The sequence below is a fragment of the Perognathus longimembris genome, chromosome 14 (genome assembly GCF_023159225.1).
Source record: "Perognathus longimembris pacificus isolate PPM17 chromosome 14, ASM2315922v1, whole genome shotgun sequence".
NCBI classification, from domain to species: Eukaryota; Metazoa; Chordata; class Mammalia; order Rodentia; family Heteromyidae; genus Perognathus; species Perognathus longimembris.
Genome location: NC_063174.1, coordinates 26,792,612 through 26,813,864, shown reverse-complemented (window position 1 = coordinate 26,813,864; position 21,253 = coordinate 26,792,612). Strand labels below are relative to the sequence as shown.

The window sequence follows — 21,253 nt, the reverse complement described above, 5'->3', positions numbered from 1 at the left end:
CATTTTGAGCCACAGATCCACTTTCAGTTTTCAGTTTCATGGTCTTTCCTGAGAAGATCCTTGCCTTTGAACTGCTATCCTCAGATCTCAGCTTCTGGAGTAGCTAGGATTACAGGTGAGAGCCACCAGTGTTGGGGCTGTTTTTAACCTTGTCTCTAGTACTCTATAACAGTACACTATACTAAGACTAATCAAGTTTAGGTAAGACTTTTTGTCTTGCATAAAACTGCAATGCATTGGAATGGCTGCCTAAAGCTGTGCACTGAGAAGCCTGGCCTCTTACCAAGGAAAGTTTATTATAGAGAAATGTCTGTGATTGATTAGTAATGTCTGCCTCAGGAACATGTTGACCCCATACTTGTCTAAAATAAGCCAAAATGAATCGCTTTAAATTTTTGTTCTGGATCACAGTGACACAACATCCAAGTGTAACAAAAAATGGAGGCATTAGCCTTTAAAATATTCTTTCACACTGTATCAGACAAAACACATTAAATATGAGTATTTTTATAACTAAATCATTAATGACATTTTTTCAGTCAGATTTTCCAAATACAGGTTTAAAGACAATGACTATGATTAAGTATGATTCTACTTAAGCTATGTTACCACTATACAAATCCCATTTAAAAATGAGAAAATTACAATAACAATGATCCATATGTTACTGGAGCAGGGGCTTTAGAATTCCAGATGTAATAATCAGAAGAAATTAGTTTCCGTCCTAAAAACAAAAAAGAAAGGAAATTAATGACAAAAATATTTCACGTTAGCTTAACTTCAACAAGACAGCAAATCCATGACTTTGAAGTGTGGAAAACAATATTTCATGGTAATACTTTCAATACTCATTTTAATTTCACCTTATCAAATTTTTACCACTCTAATAAATTGTCCCGACCCGCAGGTCTCGGTCCCTGACAATAAATGACTTCTTAAATATCTGAACAATTCATCTTTGAGCTAATATGAAATAACCCCTTATGCCAAGTCTCTTAATTTTTTCCCCTTGCATTTTCCCTAAATTCTTTTTTGTGAGGTTTTTTTTCCCTTTTCTTTTTTTCCAGAGCTGAGGACCGAAATCAGGGCCTTGCATTTGCCAGGCAGGCACTCTTCCACTGAGCTAAATCCCCAGCCCTCTTTTTTGTGAATCATTACATTAATTGAAAAGCATTTAAGATGGTTTATTAGTTTCCTTTCTGAAGGCTTCCTTCTGCCCCCCTTTTAACTTGCTTCTGGTCTTGCAAATCAGCATTCAACTTTTTAGTAATACTGTAAAGTTGCTTTGTTAGTTGCTTCTTATAGTTCTGATCTAACTTAAGCATTCTGTTTAAATGTCTTTGTAACTCTGGATAAATAGCAGCCTCTTTGAACTAAATGTTTCAGATATATAAAATTGAGATAATAATGCTCAGTTGGAATTGGGACACATAACATGTACATTCTTCTTATTGTATGTATCACCAATATCCAATTCAGCCTTTCATAACTTTCTTGTTCCTAACAGCATACAGAAATAGAATTTTGACCTTTCTTGTTCAGCTTAGTTTGAGTTTGACAACCTGGTACCACCGAGAGACAACATAACATACTGCTGGCTGAACATATTCCACAAAAGACCGCTTTAGTTTGACTCCTAGTTCTGCCATTTACTAGCTACAGAACCCTAGAGTTATAGGTTATAACATGTTCCATTAGTGACTCTGTCCATAAAATGGACATAACACTTACATAGAATGCTGTTTTAATAAAAATACACAGAAGCCAGGTGCTGATGGCTCATGCTTATACGCCTAGCTACTCAGGAGACCAGCAAGGAGGAAAGCCTGTAAGATAGATCTCCAATTAGCTACTAAACAGCCTTCCTGAAGTGGAGCGGTGGCTCAAGTGGTATTGCTAACTTGGAGCAAATAAGCTCATGGACAGGCTCAGGCCCTGACCCTGAGTTCAAGCCCTAGGACTGGAACATACACCCCCCCCTTAAAAAAAATCTATAGAAATCTTGTCTGGAACATAGGAAATACTAAATGCTAGCTATTACCATTAAAATGCATTATTTCTAAACTATCAACTGAATTGTAGACTGTGAGTTTGGTTTTTACTGTCAAGATGAGGTCAAAACAAAGGTCATCCATAGTTGCACAGAATGTCAGTCAAGTCCCAAAATAAACAGAGGAAGGAAATAAGAGATTGGTCATAATGATCCCAGGAGCATTATTATTCACTGTATCATATTAAGAAGTAGGCACAGGCTATATGTGGTGGTGAACACTTTTAATACCAGCATGTGGGATGCTGAAGGAAGATGATGAGTTTGATGCCAGGCTGAGCTCCATAGCAAGACCTTACTCATAAAGAACAAAAAAAGAAGTAGGTACATTCTTGCTATTAAAAAGCTAGTGTATCACTGAAACTTCACATTTTGTGTAAAGCTGTCTGAAAATTACAGCTAATACTAGTAAAATGCCTAAAAATAATTTAGTTACTACATAAAGAGACAATATATTCTTCATAGACAATCTAAAATATTGACCTGTTGGTATAGACAAAACCACTGATTATTCAGTATTACAGCTTCCTTAAAAGACAAAAACACACAGTATACTGCTAGACACAGAGGCTCATGTTTGTAATCAATGAAAAAAGCTGGGCCCAAACAGTACAAGAAATGTATCCAACGCCCAACGTATGATACTGTAACCTCTCTGTACGTCAGTTTGAAAATAAAAATTTGAGAAAAAAAAAAAAAAGATTTAAAATACAAAAAAAAAAAAAAAAAAAAAAAAAAAAGAAAAAAGCTGGGCCTGGTGGCATGCCCTGTTGTCTCAGCTATTTAGGAGATGCAAAATATGAGGACTGTAGTTCAGGTTGGCTGATGAATAAAAGTGTCACCAGATTTGAAAAGTAAAGCAAAAACACCAAGGAAATGGTGCAAATTGTAAGGCATCTGCCTAGTAAGCACAAGGCCCTCAGTTTAATTCCTAGTACTATTAAAGGGGGAGCATAGATATACACACATACACACACACACACACACATATATGTATACACATAAGTGTATATATAGTATATATATGCTATTAATATCTTTTCATGAATTAATTTAAAAACAAACTGTCTAAGAAGAAACAGGGAAAGTAAGTTTGGAGAGGTAAAGGATACTGGCTTATTTTGATATTATACAGAATTAACTACTGCTATTTACAAGAGATTGCTTATAATTCCAGTACAGAATTGTGTTATACCCTGCTGGATTTTAGGGACTGGGATGAAGTGGTAGAGCACTTGCTCATTATGCATGAGACTCTGGGTTTGATTCTTAGCACTGATGCTAAGAAAAAAAAAAGGAAGAAGAGTAAAAAGCTTATTTAAATAAGGGTTTACTTTTGGCATGTCACCTATATGTATCTAATCTGAATTAAATAATTTTAAGTTCATTTATGAATTCTGACTTTGACTTTGCTATACTTTTATATTATATATATATTTATATGTGTGTGAGTATGGTTTTTGAAATCTTTTTACAATCAAGAAAGTTAATGAAGATAGGGAAACCATCTCTTTATTGTCTACATATTGGCAGAACAGAAATGGTACTATATAATATTTACTGATAACATTTACTAAAAATTATTTAAAAATTTAAGTAATAATTATATGTGACATCTATTGAATCTAGGCTAAGCACCATCCTAAGTGCTTGATCAAGACCTTCTTATTAAATCTTATTCTAACTCTATAGATGGGAAAATAAATTTTCAAGAAGCTCACTAATTTGCCCAAAGCTATGTTGCCAATAAAATATTAGAGCTAAGTCAGATCCTTATCTGTCCAATAATAAAATTTCTGTGAATCATTTTTGAATAGAAAAGTTTATTGTGATCAGAGCAAAGGAAATCTAACTTTATACTAAAACATTCCTATCCAGTCCTTGCTCATTGACTTATTTTGGGCGGCAGTACTGAGGTTTCAACTCCAGCCTTGCCCATGATAGGCTTTGCTCTATCACTTGAACAATTCCAGCCCTGTTTCTTTTTCTGCACAGGGTGACTTCAAATCACAATCCTTATTTTCTCAACTCCTGATTAGCTATGATTACAGGCATGAGGCATTGGTGACTGCCCTTTTTTTTAAAAAAAAAAAAAAGAGAAGGTACAGGGTAACATAAAGGTCACACAATGCAGAACAGAATTTTTATAAATTAGGATTACTCTTCCAATCTCTAAATTCTGTCACATTTTAATTCGGGCAAAAATATACCACCACTTCAATTCCATTAAGTTAATTTGAATTTGCAAAACTTACGTGCACTTATTTTTGGTTTTCCTGACCCAAAAACTTGAACTGAATGCTGATCAACATAACATCCTGTGAGTGTATAATCCAGGATCCTAAAATGAAGCTAAAAAAATGAGAGGAATGTACAGAATCGAGGTGATTATTTGTTAAAAATCACGGTTACATTTTTGCCCTGACACAAATTTAGGGAATTTAGTTGACATAGTTCACAAAGTTCAACTGGATGTTGTACATGCATACTTCTTTCCTTTGCCCTGGGCCATTTCTTTGTAAAACTGCCATTACGAAGTACTTAACAGATAGTTACCAGGCACTAGAAGAGTGTGGACTCTAATCCACATAACAAGGCATCCTCATTATACAGAAGGGAAAAATAAGGTTCCTTGAAGGAAGCAATTAGCTTCTAAAATGTAAGCAACAGAGATGGCATCTGAACTCAGACCTGACAGAGTATAAAAGTTGGCATGTCTTCCACTATACTGCTTAGAATACCCCTAGGGCTATTTGATTGCAATATTATTTCAGGTCACAATTCTTTTACAGGCACAATTCTTTTTTAATTTTTTTTTTTAGGCACAATTCTTTTACCTTTTAGTATAACAAGATAGGAATGTAATTACTAAAACAGAGACATCAGCATATTTTAGGGGTGGAAGCAATAAGCTATTCTACTTCATTTTCCAGAAAACTAAAATTGAACTTTTGAGATTAGAAATTTCTCCTGCCCTTCAAAAACTTTTCTAAAATGTGATCTATCCTTCCTGAATTTCATTGGTAGCATGGTATTCTTATGACTTTCTTTGAAGGGATGGTGTCAAGAGTACCTCTCAGACACAAGGGGCACACAGAACTATGAAAAGGCCCATGTTTTAGAGTTGCAGACTATTTTTACTGTGGCTCTCCTCATGTCTGGCTAAATGCTCCTGATTTGCAAGATCCTCAAATTTTCTTTTTTTGCATTGCTGGGTACTAAACTCAGGGTCTTATGAATGCTAGGTAAGTGCTCTATCACTGAGCTACAACCCCAACTCTATGCTTTCTTTTCTTGTACCTGCCAGATTATCCCTTTTTTTTTTTTCCTCAAATTTTTATTATCAAACTGATGTACAGAGAGGTTACAGTATCATACGTTGGGGATTATCCCATTTTGTAAAAATGTTCTTTTCAATTGCCAAATTAGCTGGTCACATGTACAGAATATACATCTTAGACTTCAGCAACATTTTTTTTAACTGCTGTTATGTACATAATTTCTGATAGTAAGGAGTTTGTTCTTGTTTGGTTTACTTCTCAGTGCTTGAAGTTACATATAGAAAAATTGATTTCCATACTATTGATAGAACTGGCTGAAGCTGACAGGAAAAATAATCACCAGTGTCTTTCTGATTTTGGTATTACTTCACCAAGTTGCTTTTATGGATGGATTTCAATGTCATGTCTGGTTTCTCCGACAGCATTCTATTTTCCTTTCTAATCACTCAGTGTGCCTTACTAAATCGTTATTCTGAATTGTTTCTCCATTAAAAAAAGTGATCTTACCTATTTCTTCCCTGTGATAACTCTTAAATCTCACTTGTGAATCAAGCTTTAGGTAGTTGGCTACTACAGGACTTTACACTGAGGTATGCTATTATTACCTGCAACAATATATGAAGCTTGCTACTTCCCAACTCCCTTCACATCAATACCTTTCACCCAAATATATTCACTCATTTAGGAAATATTTATGTGCTAGGTAATGGACTGGGATATAATAACGAAATTCATACAGTCTCTGTTCTCCTTGAGTTTCAAGTCCAGGTTAAATTACATACTTTTTGAACAGCACCATCCTGACTAGTAACAATTTCTTGTTCATATATTAGTGACCAAGAATTCACCTTCATCATAGTTCTACAGCAGTCCCTTTCTTTCTCTTTATGCTGACACTATTCTAGTTAAGTATCAATGTATTAACTTCCATCTGCAATAGTAATGTATCTATAAAATGCTTTTGCTGTCTCTATTTTTTCACTTATTCATTGTGGATTAATATTTATTACATATCTTTCTGTGAGATGCTACTCCATTCTTTTAGAAATAGTAAAATATCTACCAAAGGGGACTGGGAATATGGCTTAGTGTGCTTGCCTCCTACACATGAAGCTCTCAGTTCGATTCCCCAGCACCACATATATGGAAAACGGCCAGAAGGGGCGCTGTGGCTCAGGTGGCAGAGTGCTAGCCTTGAGCGGGAAGAAGCCAGGGACAGTGCTCAGGCCCTGAGTCCAAGGCCCAGGACTGGCCAAAAAAAAAAAAAAAAATCTACCAAAGGAATAAAAGACTAAAATAACTCTATGTTCTAAATTTAAACTACACATCAAGTCTTACATGTTTGCTTTAACTCCATCTTTCTTTGACTACCTTGGCCAGAAGTGCTCACTTTTTCTTGACACACCAAAAGCAATTAGCACTCACCAATTACTGATGTGGATTACTGGAATATCCTCAGAGACAAATACAAATCTCAAGTTAACTAGGTAGGTAATTTAAGTTGAGTTATGTAAATTACACTTAATGTAAACTTTAAGGAAAATAGAAGAAAAAAAACTAGTACTAAGCCAAAAGAAGCAAAACAACTTTAAAAAGGACCATGCCAGATATAAAGCATAAAATTTAAAACAAATTTCTAGAAAATATAAAAAATCTAGAGGAAATTTAGAAACAAAGGAAGAACTTCAAACATAATAAGTCATATAATTAGGTTTACCTTTACATATGCTGTTGTGCCAATACAAATGTGGTCAAATGGTTGTTTATCATGGCTCTTGGATCCAAAAGTTACAGTTCCAGAAAGACTAATTTCCATTGATTTGGGGAACTTCTGGCCTACAAGCATCAAATTCTAAATTAATTAGATTCTACAACAAATGGAAGAAAATCAGTAAACAAACTCGTCTCACCAATAGTCCAGACCAATAAGCTTTTCTCTCGAAATACATCAAGCTGGCCAAAACTAACTTTGTATTCCAAATGTGTGATTGGACCTCTAAAAAAATAGGAAAAAAAAGAAATCTTAGATTTAAGTTATATGAGATTTAAGTCAATCTGGTAACTATTACTTAATACAAGGGCAGCAGAAATGCTGATCTGCACTCTAGTTTGCAGAATAGAATGAATATACACCTCAGAACTACCAGAAATTAAACATTTATACTAATGATATACATTTGATTATTACTAAAGACAATTATGAAATCACAAAACTATTAATAGTCACATGGGTGGATTTAACACTAAAAGTATGATTTTAGTATATACTTAAGCACCCTCCCCCGCTTTTTTTTCTGTGCTTGATCCTGAGGCTTGAACTTAAGGCCTGGATGCTGTCCCTGAGATTTTTTGCTCAAGGCCAGTTAGTGATCTACCAGCAGAAATGCTGATCTGCACTCTAGTTTGCAGAATAGAATGAATATATACCTCAACTACCAGAAATTACATAACCATTTATACCAATGATATGCATTTGATTATTACTAAAGACAATTATGAAATCATAAAACTATTAAAAGTCACATGGGTTGGTTCAACAGTAAAATAGTATGATTTTAGTATATATTTAAGCATTCCCCCCCCCCCCCCTTTTTTTTGTGCTTGATCCTGAGGCTTGAACTTAAGGCCTGGATGCTGTCCCTGAGATTTTTTTGCTCAAGTCCAGTTAGTGATCTACCACTAGCTCCACTTCAAGCCTTGTGGTACTTTTTGGAGAAGAGTCTTGTGGACTTCCTGTCTAAGCTGGCTTTGGCCCACAGTCCTAAGTATACTTTGAAAAGACTATGCTGCAATATAAATTTAAAAGAGATCTTGTGAGAACATAATCTTACAACTGGAAAATTACTAGGCTGGTGATGGTTGGAATTGACTTATTAGAAAGTTCAACCAGAAAAATGAAGACACATTTAAAGTAGTGCACATTATTTTTATTACTAATTTTGATTCAGTGTTAGTATTCATTTGAAAAAAATAATTTTAAAAATAAGGTTAAAAAATAATTTATCATGTTGCAATAGGAAGCTAGAAACTGATATCATGTTATTTATTCCTACCTATTGTAAAAGGGTATATGAGCTTCACAGAATTCAAAATTATTTTTCACACTTTCATGAAGTTTTAAAGTAACTGTTAATTTTAGTTGTACTTCTTCTTCTTTCATTTGATAAAAACCCAAAATTGGTGGAACAGGGACCTGAAAACCAACACAAAATTTTATATAATTCTCTCACTTTTTAAATATGGGCCTAAAATACCAACTGTGATTGCAGTATTATACACTGTAGTAATACATATCTGCTTACATTGTATATGTATAGATACATTATAAACAGATTATGCTATATGGAAGACATACATATTATGTGTAATATATTTCAGGCATTTAGTTACTCTAAGTTGTTTTGATAATAGCAATAAGGATCTACATTTTTTTTTTTTGCTAGTCCTGGGGCTTGAACTCAGGGCCTGAGCACTGTCTCTGGCTTCTTTTTGCTCAAGGCTAGCACTCTACCACTTGAGCCACAGTGCCACTTCTGGCTTTTTCTATATATGTAGTGCCGAGGAATCGAACGCAGGGCTTCAGTGTATATGAGGCAAGCACTCTGCCACTAGGCCATATTCCCAGCCCTCTACATTCATTTTAAGGGCAGAGATTCTTCCTGTTCTCAGAGATAAGAAAAGTAGCTTAAAGGACACAGTATATTCTTGTTCCAAGTTTTTATCTTACATGTTCTCAGAATTGCAAAATAGGGCATGTGCTACACATATTGATCACTGCCTTTCTGCCTATTCCCTGCTGATCCTTTTCTATTCTGTGACTGTACTCCCTCCCATTTCCTTACCACCTAGCTCAGGTATGCTTTATTTGGTTGGTCATCAAAAAAGTGGTTGAAGGGGAAATATGTAGGCTGGTGCAAATCAATCATTGCTATTGGTTCATTTGAAGTAAGACAAAGATTCTTTTCTACAAGGTAGGCCCCAGAACTGTAAAGTTATAGGCAATCAGCGGAACTCAGCTGAAAGAGAAGAATGAGAAGCAGCAATGAGATAATTGGAGCTTGAGTACATAATGATTTTAGCTTTCTGGTTCTAGTTCTGACATGATCTGGGCCTACTTTCTTCTTGACTGATAGTAATAAAAATTAATTACCTCTACTTAAACTAGTGTAAGTCTTTCTAACCTATTGAGTGAAAACCAGAAAAAAGAAACAAATGGAAAAAGATAAAAAAGAAACAAATGGTATGGTTGTATAGAAACATGTTGGGCTTGGGAATCTGGAAAATCTGACTCTTCTATTTATCAGTCATATGACCCTGAGACTTCAAGTGAAAATTGAGACTAGAAATACCCAAGTTATAAATGAGGGAGGAGGGGCTGGGGACATAGCCTAGTGGCAAGAGTGCCTGCTTCGGATACACGAGGCCCTAGGTTCGATTCCCCAGCACCACATATACAGAAAACGGCCAGAAGCGGCGCTGTGGCTCAAGTGGCAGAGTGCTAGCCTTGAGCGGGAAGAAGCCAGGGACAGTGCTCAGGCCCTGAGTTCAAGGCCCAGGACTGGCCAAAAAAAAAAAAAAGAAAAACAATAAATGAGGGAGGAGGTAACAGGTTTGACAAGGAATGTACTTAATACCTTATATGGATATAACTCTAACCCCTCTGTACATCACCTTGACAATAAAATTAAATTAAAAAAAAAGAAATACCCAAGTTAAGATTCATTCAAAGTGTTGGAGAAAATACACCTGGGTCTAAGACCATATCTGACACAGCATTTATTCAATAAGCAATAAATAGCTACTAATATATTTGTTACTAAGATTTTCTTTGGATTAGTGTTAGTTCATGTTTATAATTAAAACTACGACTAAATCTTAACAGGATCTTTCATGTGACCATGGACTTTTTAGGGAATATTAAAAAGAAACAGACTTCCAAGAGTACAAATGATTTGCTTATGAATAGTTTAAACATACCAGCAACTTTCTTATGCTTGTTTACCTGGGAAGTATAGTAGCATAAGTTGAATGATTCTAAAGGTGGAGTGAATGGAAATTTATAAGGCCCACTAAAAGCAGAATCATCCATTGCATCAATACTACTAGCAGTCAGCATGGCAGAATCGAGAGAAGTTACACAAGGATGAACTAGGATATCTTGAAGTGGAGATCCATTGGTGGGGAGACTCAAGCTGACAGTAACATTTGGCATGATTCCTTCCAAATCACACTGCAACATAAACAGAAATGAGATCTGAGAAGCATATACCTGTTTATCAGTCATTCCTCCCAACTTAAGTTTACTTTTCTCTGCTTTGTGCTTTTCTGTTTAACCATTATACCACACTCTTAGCCAAGAACTGGCCAGAGACTTTAGACTCCTATGCTTAACTATAAGCTTCTTAAAAAGACATTTCAAATCCACTCTTTACTCCCTTTGCAACATCTGTATGGGCCTTTACAATTTGTCATGGTCCTATAAATATGTCTAGGCTTACTTTCTTCTAGTCAATCCATTATTTATCAATGCTAGAGCTATCTTAAAGAATAATAATTTTTTTTATTGTATCCATGTTTAAAACATTTCACTGGGGCAGTGGTGGCTCATGCCTATAATCCTAACTACTCAAGAGGCTGAGATTTGAGGACTGCAGTTTGAAGCCAGCCCAAGCAGGAAAGTCTGTGAGACTCTTATCCCTATTAAATCACAGAAAAATCTGGAACTGGTGCTGTGGCTCAAGTGGTAGAGTGCTAGCTTTGAGCAAAAAGAGCTCAATGACAGCACATAAGGCCAGAGTTCAAGCCTCAGGACTAGGGCCACGCCCCACCCCCTGCAAAAAAAAGACTTTTCACTTTTCATTGGGTAATTTTTTTTTTTTTTTCCGCCAGTCCTGGGGCTTAGGACTCAGGCCTGAGCACTGTCCCTGGCTTCTTTTTGCTCAAGGCTAGCACTCTGCCAACTTGAGCCACAGCGCCACTTCTGGCCTTTCCTATATATGTGGTGCTGAGGAATCAAACCTAGGGTTTCATGTACACCAGGCAAGCACTCTTGCCACTAGGCCATATTCCCAGCCCTGTGTATTGTTTTTTTAAAGCCTTTCATTGTTTGGCTCCCATCTAACTTTTTAATCTTTTTTTTTTTTTTGCTAGTCCTGGGGCTGGGACTCAGGGCCTGAGCACTGTCCCTGGCTTCTTTTTGTTCAAGGCAGCCCTCTACCACTTGGGCCACAGCGCCACGTCTGGCCTTTTCTATATATGTGGTGCTGAGGCACTGAACCCAGGGCTTCATGAGGCTAGAACTCTTGCCACTAGGTCATACTCCCAGCCCCTAACTTTTTAATCTTGTACCCTACAAATTATGCTGTAGACATAATGGGAATTCTACAGTTCTTAAAAAATTCATATTAATACCTCCAAATACATGTTGACATGTGGTGGTCTTTCCAGCTATTATGTATTTTTTACATAGTTTTATTAATGTCTAGTTCATTCGATGATTTGTGTAGGCCTATGTCCTTGTTTTGGTTTGGCTGTCAGTCCTGGGGCGTGGACTCAGGGCCTGAGCATTCTCCCTGGCTTTTTTTTGCTCAAGGCTAGCACTCTGCCTCTTGAGCCACAGCGCCACTTCCGGCTTTTTTCTATATATATGGTGCTGAGGAATCGAACCCAGGGCTTCATGCATACGAGGTGAGCACTTTACCACTAGGCCATATTCCCAGCCTAAGCCCATGTTCTTTACTGTCACTTTCTGACATATAGAACCATTATTCTTGAGAATAATAGAAGACAGGCAACTTCAGAGAACTCTCCCCATGCATCTATGTTAAAGCCCATACTGTGCAGATAAAGCACATCAACAGACCTCTCCTTCAATTTCTGCTGTTAGGTTGTAACAGATAGATGCAGCATTTTCTCTGACTTCCCTGTAAACTCTGCTTTCTCCACATATTATACATACTATTTTTTTAAACTTTATTTTTATTTTATTTATTTATTTTGCCAGTCCTGGAGCTTGGACTCAGGGCCTGAGCACTGTCCCAGGTTTCTTTTTTTTTTTTTTTTTGGCCAGTCCTGGGCCTTGGACTCAGGGCCTGAGCACTGTCCCTGGCCTCTTCCCGCTCAAGGCTGGCACTCTGCCACTTGAGCCACAGCGCCGCTTCTGGCCGTTTTCTGTATATGTGGTGCTGGGGAATCGAACCTAGGGCCTCGTGTATCCGAGGCAGGCACTCTTGCCACTAGGCTATATCCCCAGCCCCTCTTTTTTTTTTTTTTGCTTAAGGCTAGCACTCTGCCACTTGAGCCATATTGCCACTTCTGGTCTTTTCTATATATGTGGTGCTGAGGAATTGAACCCAGGGCTTTATGTATACGAGACAAGCACTCTTGCCACTAGGCTATATCCCCAGCCCCATACATACTATATTTTTTCCTACTTCTAGAATGAAGTTGTGAGAGAATAGTTAGAAGGCTGCAATTTAGGATTAGTTTCAAATGCAGTATCAACATACACAGTCCGCACCATGCACTGATTATCCACCAAATAAGCCATATTTAATTTGCTTTAGGTTCTCTGCAAGCAAGAATTGTTGTATTTTTCTCTGTATTTCTAGTTCCAACTGCAGTTATGCACAAGAGGTACTAAAATATTTGTGGAGCTTTATTCTTTTCTAATTATGAATCCTATCTTTCGTTTCAATACTAGTTTCATGTTTCAGCATTTATACCTCATACTGAACATGTGTTAATTCATGAATGCATCAGCTGTACATGGAAGCACTTACAGAGCAAGCAAACATTATCCACTGTACTAGGTACAATTAGTGCCTTACAGAAGTCTTTTGGCTGGGTACCAGTGGCTCCCACCTGTAATCCTAGCTACTCAGGAGGGTAAGATTTGGGGAACAAGATTCAAAGCCAGTCCCGGGCAGGAAAGTATGTGAGACTCTTGTCTCCAATTAGTCTAAAAAGTTGAAGGTAAAGCTGTGGCTTAAGTGGCTTGAGCAAAACAAGCTCTGGAACAGCACCAAGTTTTGAGTTCAAGTCCCAGGTCTGGCACAAAAAAGAAAAGGAAGGAAAAAACAAAGGTCTTCTGGTTATAATTACAATAGAATCAATCACATTTGATAATGAAAATGTCCAATAATGTTACTAAAAACACAAAAAAGTGTATTTCAGTTTTTAAATGTTTGCTACTTTATCCTTTTTACGTGCAGCATAAGAATAAAATTAGTTTTATTTTCTACACTTACGGAGATAATATAAATCAACATTTACTGGAAAGTGCTATTAAATTTTGTGCTCGTTACGTTTCCTTGTCATTGCAATAGGTTTAGAAACAACATCATATGGAACCCTCTAACAAATTTCCTACTATTTAGGCACTAAAGTTACCAAAGCAGCCATTTACTGTAATGAGGATTGCTATTCTAGGACATATCTACGTTAAACTCTTCCGGCATAAGCAAATCTGGACCTTAAAATAAGGAATGATAACTTAAGGCCTCTAAGAATGACATCAGTTTAAAATGATAAAAGATGCATAAAGTTGTATGACTTTTCTGTGGCCACAAAGAAAATCAGCAGTAGGTTAAGAACTAGAACTATCATATGCAAAGTCATTCATACTCATTGTGTTCCCTCTCACTCCTTCCTTCCCCTTTACTTATCTCTTCTTCACCTTCCTACCTTTCCCTTCTTTTGATAGGTGGTTCTGGGGATTGAATTCACTCAAAAATATTAGGTTAGGGCTCTACCACTCAGTTACATCCTCAGACTGAGTCCAAAGATTTTTGATTAATCAGTTTTTGGTGTTTTTTTTTCCCCTCCGTTCCTGGACCTTGAACTCAGGGCCTGGGACCTGTCCCTGAGCATCTTTGTGCTCAAGGCTAGCACTCTTCCACTTGAGCCACAGCGCCACTTCTGGCTTCTGAGTAGCTAGCTAGGATTGCAGGCATGAGCCACTGGTGCCAAGGCTCAATGGCCTGCACAATAAATGGCCTTGAAATACTTTAAAATGCTTGGCTATAAGTCATGTTACTATGTATAACTGAAAACATTGTTTCCTTTGTTCCCTATTTTTTTTAAAAGGAAGGAAGTTCTCCATTATGGTAATTTGTACCAGGAATCAAGTTTATATAGCAACAAACTAGAGTTGAGAGGTAACACACTTAAAGTATAAACAAATTCAATTACTTAACACTTATGAATGATATAATCTATAATTTTAGAGCCATTTTTGGCTAATCACTAATAGAATGATTAAGAGGAATGTATACAAGTTAAACATAGATAAAACCTTTTAGGTTACTGTCATTATGATGGGTAGGAAAAGAAAAGAGACACCTATTTTCCCTGTTAAGAGTATGCTAATTCTTTGTTTGCAAAATCTATTTTTATACATAACATTTATACATACTCAATATTAAACTTGAAATTCAAAAAGTTTAAAGTATGAAGAGCAAAAGAAATAGAATAATATTAACAAATAAACATAGAAGGTACCTTGAAGGATATTTTGGTCGTTATGTAACATGAAATGAATAATTTTTTCCAACTTTCTAACTTTAAGTCAGAGAATTCTATGTTAACCTTTGGGCTTGTTTAAATAAAACAATAGCCCTTCAAAAGGATTTTTAGCATATTATGTCAGAGGGTCTGTCAATTTCACTCACTAGAGAAAATGGGAAATGGATGTGGTGATATAAATATGCTCACAAATTCTGACAGTCTTTTTAGAAGGTACATCTAATAAATGTGAGCAGACGTAGTGACTCACATCTAATGGATAGAAAGCTGTACAACTGATGATGCCGTGTGATTTTTCTAACTAATAAAATAGCTTCTGATTCAACTTCCTTCTCTTTCTTCTTCCGACCACATCATCTGCCCTGAGAAAAGCCAGTCATCAAGTTGCAAGAACACTTAAGTAGCACTTAGAGAAGTTCACGTGGAAAGGAACAGAGGCCTCCTCCAATAACCAGCACCAACTTGCCAGCTGTTTGTGTGGATTATCTTCCAAGTTGATCTCTTAGCCTCAGTCAAACCTTCAGATAACTATAGCTCCAACCAAAATCTTAACTGTGATCTTGAGACTCTATACTAGAAGTTCCTAGCTAAGCTGCTCCTGTAATTTTGACTCATAGAAACCATAAGGATAGTAATGCTTATTTTAGAGTAATGGAAGAATTTATTACACACCAATAGTTAAAAATATAACATTTCAGGGGCTGGGGATATGGCCTAGTGGCAAGAGTGCTTGCCTTGTATACATGAGGCCCTGGGTTCGATTCCCCAGCACCACATATAGAGAAAACGGCCAGAAGTGGCACTGTGGCCAAAAAAAAATAATAATAATAACATTTCAGACTAAAGACAAAATCAAGCATGCCATTTAATACTGTAAAATAAAAGCTGCAAATTTTCCCTTTCTTTATATGTTAAAATGGCATAAGGCTGGGAATATGGCCTAGTGGTAAGAGTACTTGCCTCGTATACCTGAAGCCCTGGGTTAGATTCCCCAGCACCACATATATAGAAAACGGCCAGAAGTGGCGCTGTGGCTCAAGAGGCAGAGTGCTAGCCTTGAGCAAAGAGAAGCCAGGGACAGTGCTCAGGCCCTGAGTCCAAGGCCCAGAACTGGGGGGGGGGGGGGGGGGGGGGGGGAAAGGCATGATAAAGCAAATACCTGAGGAAAAATATCTCACCTTGCAAATGACTGCTCCAACAACTTGCCATGTGTCTGCTACATCCTGTTTATCATACTGCATGGATTTTACCTTTTCAGTTATAGAAATAGAAACCTGTGGTTTTCCTTTGTATGTTCCAGCTTTCCAAGCTGGCTGTTTTGGGAGTGGAGTCACTGAAGCAAAATTAATATTATCCAATGAATTCTGTAAGTTAGCATCTAATAAAGTACCAAATGGACAAGCCTGAAGAAGCAAGTCAGGTAACTGACTCAATCTTGTATGTAGCTCAGTGTCATTTTTCTGACCAGAGGAAAGAAAATCTTGTATCCCAAAAAGAAGTTCCAAGCCTTGAGAAATTCCACTAATGCTAATTATTGGTGGAGCCGGAGACAGAGTTTGTTCAACTAGTGGCAAACTGGCATATATCATGCCATTCCTCAGAAAAGCAACTACTGGCCAGAGTTCTTGACCTCCTACTGGAAGTCCATAGATGGATATTTTATTGATGTGTGAACAACTATCCCGACTCTCCATAAAGTCCTTATCATCATCTAATAATCTAAATTCAAAGAGAAGTGCTTTAAGAAAGAGACTATCTTCGGGTACGGGCACATAACTTGCTCCATTGAAGACTTTTGCTCGTTTTTCAACAGTAGGGTATCGTCTGCAATAGAAAAACAAAAACGTTAAAAAGAAAGGAGAAAAAACCCCATGAATTTAAAAATAGCCCTATACCACAAGGCAAATAGTAGCAACCACAAAACAGACAACAAATACATATACCAAGAAATGCCAGCGACCAAAAAATATATTACATGTTAAGTTTCTACTACAGGTATTTCATATTTAGAATATTACCTCAAATGATAAAGTATCATCTATTATAAGCAATGCTAATTCAACTTAGTTATTTAATTTTTTAAATAGGTAAGAGTATGTGATTCAAATCCCAAATTTTTGTTTTTTAGTCTTGCGGATTTCCTCTTGGTAGGCAAGGGGTATGTATGTATCCAGACCACTTCAGTCATCCATAAGATTTTCGTTTTTCTTTTGATTCCTTCTTAGAACAGCAGAACCAAAGTTGTGGTTCACTTTAAGCTTCTGATTTGGATTCATTAATTGAGATGATACTTTTAAAAGAGAATGCCTTGTTTTACTTTTAAAGTATCAGGTACATTAAGTCTTCCTGCCAAATATTAACAAGAACAAGTTAGAAACAATGATTTATCTCTACAGTCCTGGGAGATACTAGGAGGTAATAAAACAAAATCTGTAATTCTTTATGGCTTGCTGCCTCCCAACAGAACATTAAGTTACTAATTTATCTTGTCTCCTTAGAAATGTAACAGAAGATGCTTTTGTTCCTGTACAGAAATCTGCTTCTCAGTTTGAAAAAAATACCCTTCCCTATTCCTTCACCCTCCACTTCAAAGTCTAGAAAAATATTAGCTATTAACTTTTGAGTAAATCATCTAATTTTCCTAAGCTATTTTCTTATTTGTAAAGCAAATAAAAGGGAGATGGTCCAAGCTCAGTGATATAGCATGTGCTTAGCATGCACAATCTCCAGCATAAAAAATAATGAAAAGGAAAGAAAAGAAAATAGATGAAATGGGTGGCAACAAATCAGCTGTTTTGTTTTTTTTTTAATCAAGGGGCCAGAAATGTACTTCCCTAAAACAATGCTTTTCACAAATATTGATGTTTGCTAATACTTAAAAAAAATGTATTCAAAGGTATGAGTTTGAGTAAATTCCCCTCATTTAAATTCTAATATAGTTTCCTGAGAGAAAAAGGGGAAGAATTAACTCGGACACTATTAGTGACCTATCTCATTCTTATCACCTGGAGGATAAACTCTTAAGGGTAAAAGTTTCCAGGTTAATTATAAAATAAAGACGCTCATTTGGAACCTGAAATAATGACCTCATATGTGTTCAATAAATATTTTATTGGATGACTTGTCATCCCAAATTTTATTCTAGGTTTTTTTTCCCCCAACAACAGTCAAACCTTAAATGGGCCTATAACTACGGGTACAATACTAACCTATACCAGGCTTAAGCTGATACTATTCGTATCTGGACAGCAAATTTAAGCCAGAATTTAATTTTTAAACCAAGTTTTGTTGTGGTAAGACCATATGCCTTCTTAAATCTTAAATAATGGCCAATGTAGATCTGATTAGCCCTAATACCAGTCTCAAGAGGTCAGAATTCTGAAAATAATGTAACCTTACTCATTTGTTGAGTAATACAGTATCAGTAACAGAGATATGAATTATTTGAGCGCAGCAAGCAGGGTTCACATAGCCAATAAAGATAAAGCTTGGATGATAATAGTGAAAGTGACACACAGTCTAGAGAAAAGTATGTAAGATTCCCATTTAATACCCCATTAAGATTCCCATTTAATAAAGGAATAACACAGATGAATTGAAGACCTAAATACAATAGATAAAATAATGTGGTAAGATTTGGGATTTAAGAGTAGGGTTTTTGGTGGTACTGGAAAAAAAAAAAAACTGTTTTGATTGTATCAAAACTGCTACTTTGCCAGGCACCAGTGACTCACACCTACAGTTCTATCTATTAAGTAGATCTGAGTATTCCAGTTCAAAGCCAGACCAAGAAGATAAAATTTCAGGACTCTATCTCCAATTAAGTAGCAAGAAGGGGAGGCATGGCATAGCTCAAAGCACCAGCTGTGATTGAAAAAAGAACTCAGAAAACATAGGGAACGTGTGAGGCCTGGAGTTTAAGCCCTAGAATCTACACACACACACGATTTTATTTATGTGTGGGTAACATAAAAGTTATTGATAAGTTAAAAGAAAGTAGCTGGCACATCTAAAATGACATGCACTAATATAAAAACACACACAATAAACTTTTACAAATCAACAAGGAAAAACATGAAAAACAAGAAAAAACTTTTAAAGGAAAAAAAGAGCACTTGTATAGTTAATTTACAGAAGAGGATATACAAAGGACTAACAAACACTGCTACACAACTAAATGTCCTTCACTGGTAAAAATTAGATTAAGTGACAGCAAAGAAGAGAGATACAGGAACCCTCAGTATCTATTGGCCAGTGTACTGATGGGTACAATCAGTATTCTGAGGAGCTAATGAATTATCTGGTAGTATTTAGTCAAATTGGTATAGTTATATCTCATGGGCCTATGTGAGTATAATCTACATAGCAATTGTTCTGATGGGTAGGAGGAAGGCACTAAGGAAAAGAGACGGGTAAAAAGAGACAGCAAAACATGGAGTACTACAGAGTACACTGAAAAAATGGCCTAGATTTGCAGTCCAATATGGTGGAAACTAGGCACATGTGGTATTTAAAATTAAAGCTAACTGGGTTCCTCAGTTACACCAGCCACAATCCAAAAAAACCCTCAACAGCCACTCATGCTTACTTGTATTTTACAGAATAAATTTAAAACATTTCCCTTTTCCACCAGTGTAGAAAATTCCATTGGATAGTGCTGTTGTTCATGAGCACAAAGTAACATAGGTGCTTCTTAGAGTTAGAGTTGAGAAATCTGAAAAATGTAAAAAAAGGGAATGAAAGTCTTGCATTCTTTCCAAATGTAAGAAAAGAATGAATTTTAATTATGAAGCCTCATAATTAAAGCACCTTTAATTATGTAACTTGAAAAATGTATATGCTTTTTTTTTTTTTGGCCAGTCCTGGGCCTTGGACTCAGGGCCTGAGCACCGTCCCAGGCTTCTTCCCGCTCAAGGCTAGCAACTCTGCCACTTGAGCCACAGCGCCGCTTCTGGCCGTTTTCTGTATATGTGGTGCTGGGGAATCGAACCTAGGGCCTCGTGTATCCGAGGCAGGCACTCTTGCCACTAGGCTATATCCCCAGCCCTTGAAAAATGTATATGCAAACACACAAATAACAGGATAAAATAAAGTAGTGTAAGATTAACCTGTGAGATTAGAAATAGGCAACTATAGTAGAGTAAGTAAAATGGGAGGGACCAATGAAACTGACAAAGTGTCCTGAGGTCCAATAGGAACAAATGCAAGCTAGGTATCCTAGAGGAAAATGATTAACTGCAACTCTGATGCCTTCAGTAACAAAACTGTTTGGGTTGCAAAGACAGGATTTTTTTTCCATACCTGCATTGTCAATCATTTTACATTTAAACTTGCACTTATTTTTTTATCTGCTTCCATCTCTCTTCCATTCAACCGTACCATAGGGCTTTCTTCAGGGAAGAATGACTTGTTAGGTAGGAGGAGGGAAAGAACTAGCCAGGGACCACTGAGTATGAAAGGTGAAGCAAATTACTATCTACATTTTATAAGTTATTTAATAGTTATGTACATACAGCCCATTTTGATGAACTATACCAAATTCTTGAAGTGGGACAAGATCATTTACATCAAAGGAAAAAGTGATTGCAATTCAATGTTTCCCACGTCTTCCTATTATCTCAACAACTAGGAACTACATGTAAATGATGGCGATTTTTAGTAAACATATACATTGATAATGGTTATTCTGCCGAGTAACGATTTTTCAGAAGAATGAATTTAAGATGTTTTTGAAAAAGACTTTTATCAATATAGTTTGATAATCCTAATTCGCCCCCCCCCTTTCCTTTCTTCAGCCTGCATCCATGGAGTTAATTTTAAGACACAACTCTGGGGGGCGGGGGGGGGGGGAGAGGCATGAAATACTTCATACGTGCCAGGTACCAACTTACTTACATCTTACCACAAGGTGAGGTAGAGTCTATTAAAATTTCCACCTTTACGGGCAAAACAGGTGAAGTAACATGCCCAAAGGCATTCAATGGCTTATTCGTGGTAGATCTGGGCTACAGTACAGCAACCAACATGCTCCATCCTCCATCCCTTGACCCAGCATCCCTGAGGTCTCAGACCTGCATTCACCTGGAGAATCTGACGGTGCCGCAAGGTGGAGTCCCCGGTTCCTGGCGAATGAGCCATACAGCCCGCTGGGCCATCGTGGGCCTCGGGCATCAGCTCCCGTCAGACGGCTTCCACAGACCGACTCCACCAACACTTCCCTGGGTTCGGTCCCGCGCGGCACACAGGCTCTCCAGAGGTATTTAAACCTCCGAGTGCCTCCGGGTCCGGACACGTCACTCAAAGTTGTAAGAATCCGCAGCGAGAACCTTGAGAAACTTGCCGATTTTCCCCCAGCAATCCCGGTCTCGTTCTTCCTCGAATTTCTACTTCCGGGATG

The 21,253-nt window shown here is 37.0% G+C and overlaps 1 protein-coding gene across 1 annotated transcript; it reads right to left on the bottom strand.

Moving 5' to 3' along the window:
- Positions 1 to 475: 475 nt before the first annotated feature.
- Ap5m1 (adaptor related protein complex 5 subunit mu 1) lies at positions 476 to 21,224 on the bottom strand. Its single transcript, XM_048361742.1, has 8 exons — positions 20,938 to 21,224; positions 16,035 to 16,680; positions 10,334 to 10,561; positions 8,385 to 8,524; positions 7,242 to 7,327; positions 7,049 to 7,167; positions 4,306 to 4,402; positions 476 to 724 (listed from the first exon to the last, which is right to left on the bottom strand). The coding sequence occupies exons 1-8, from the start codon at positions 21,009 to 21,011 to the stop codon at positions 642 to 644; spliced, it is 1,473 nt and encodes a 490-aa protein (XP_048217699.1). The 5' UTR covers positions 21,012 to 21,224; the 3' UTR covers positions 476 to 641.
- Between the last annotated feature and the right edge of the window lie 29 nt (positions 21,225 to 21,253).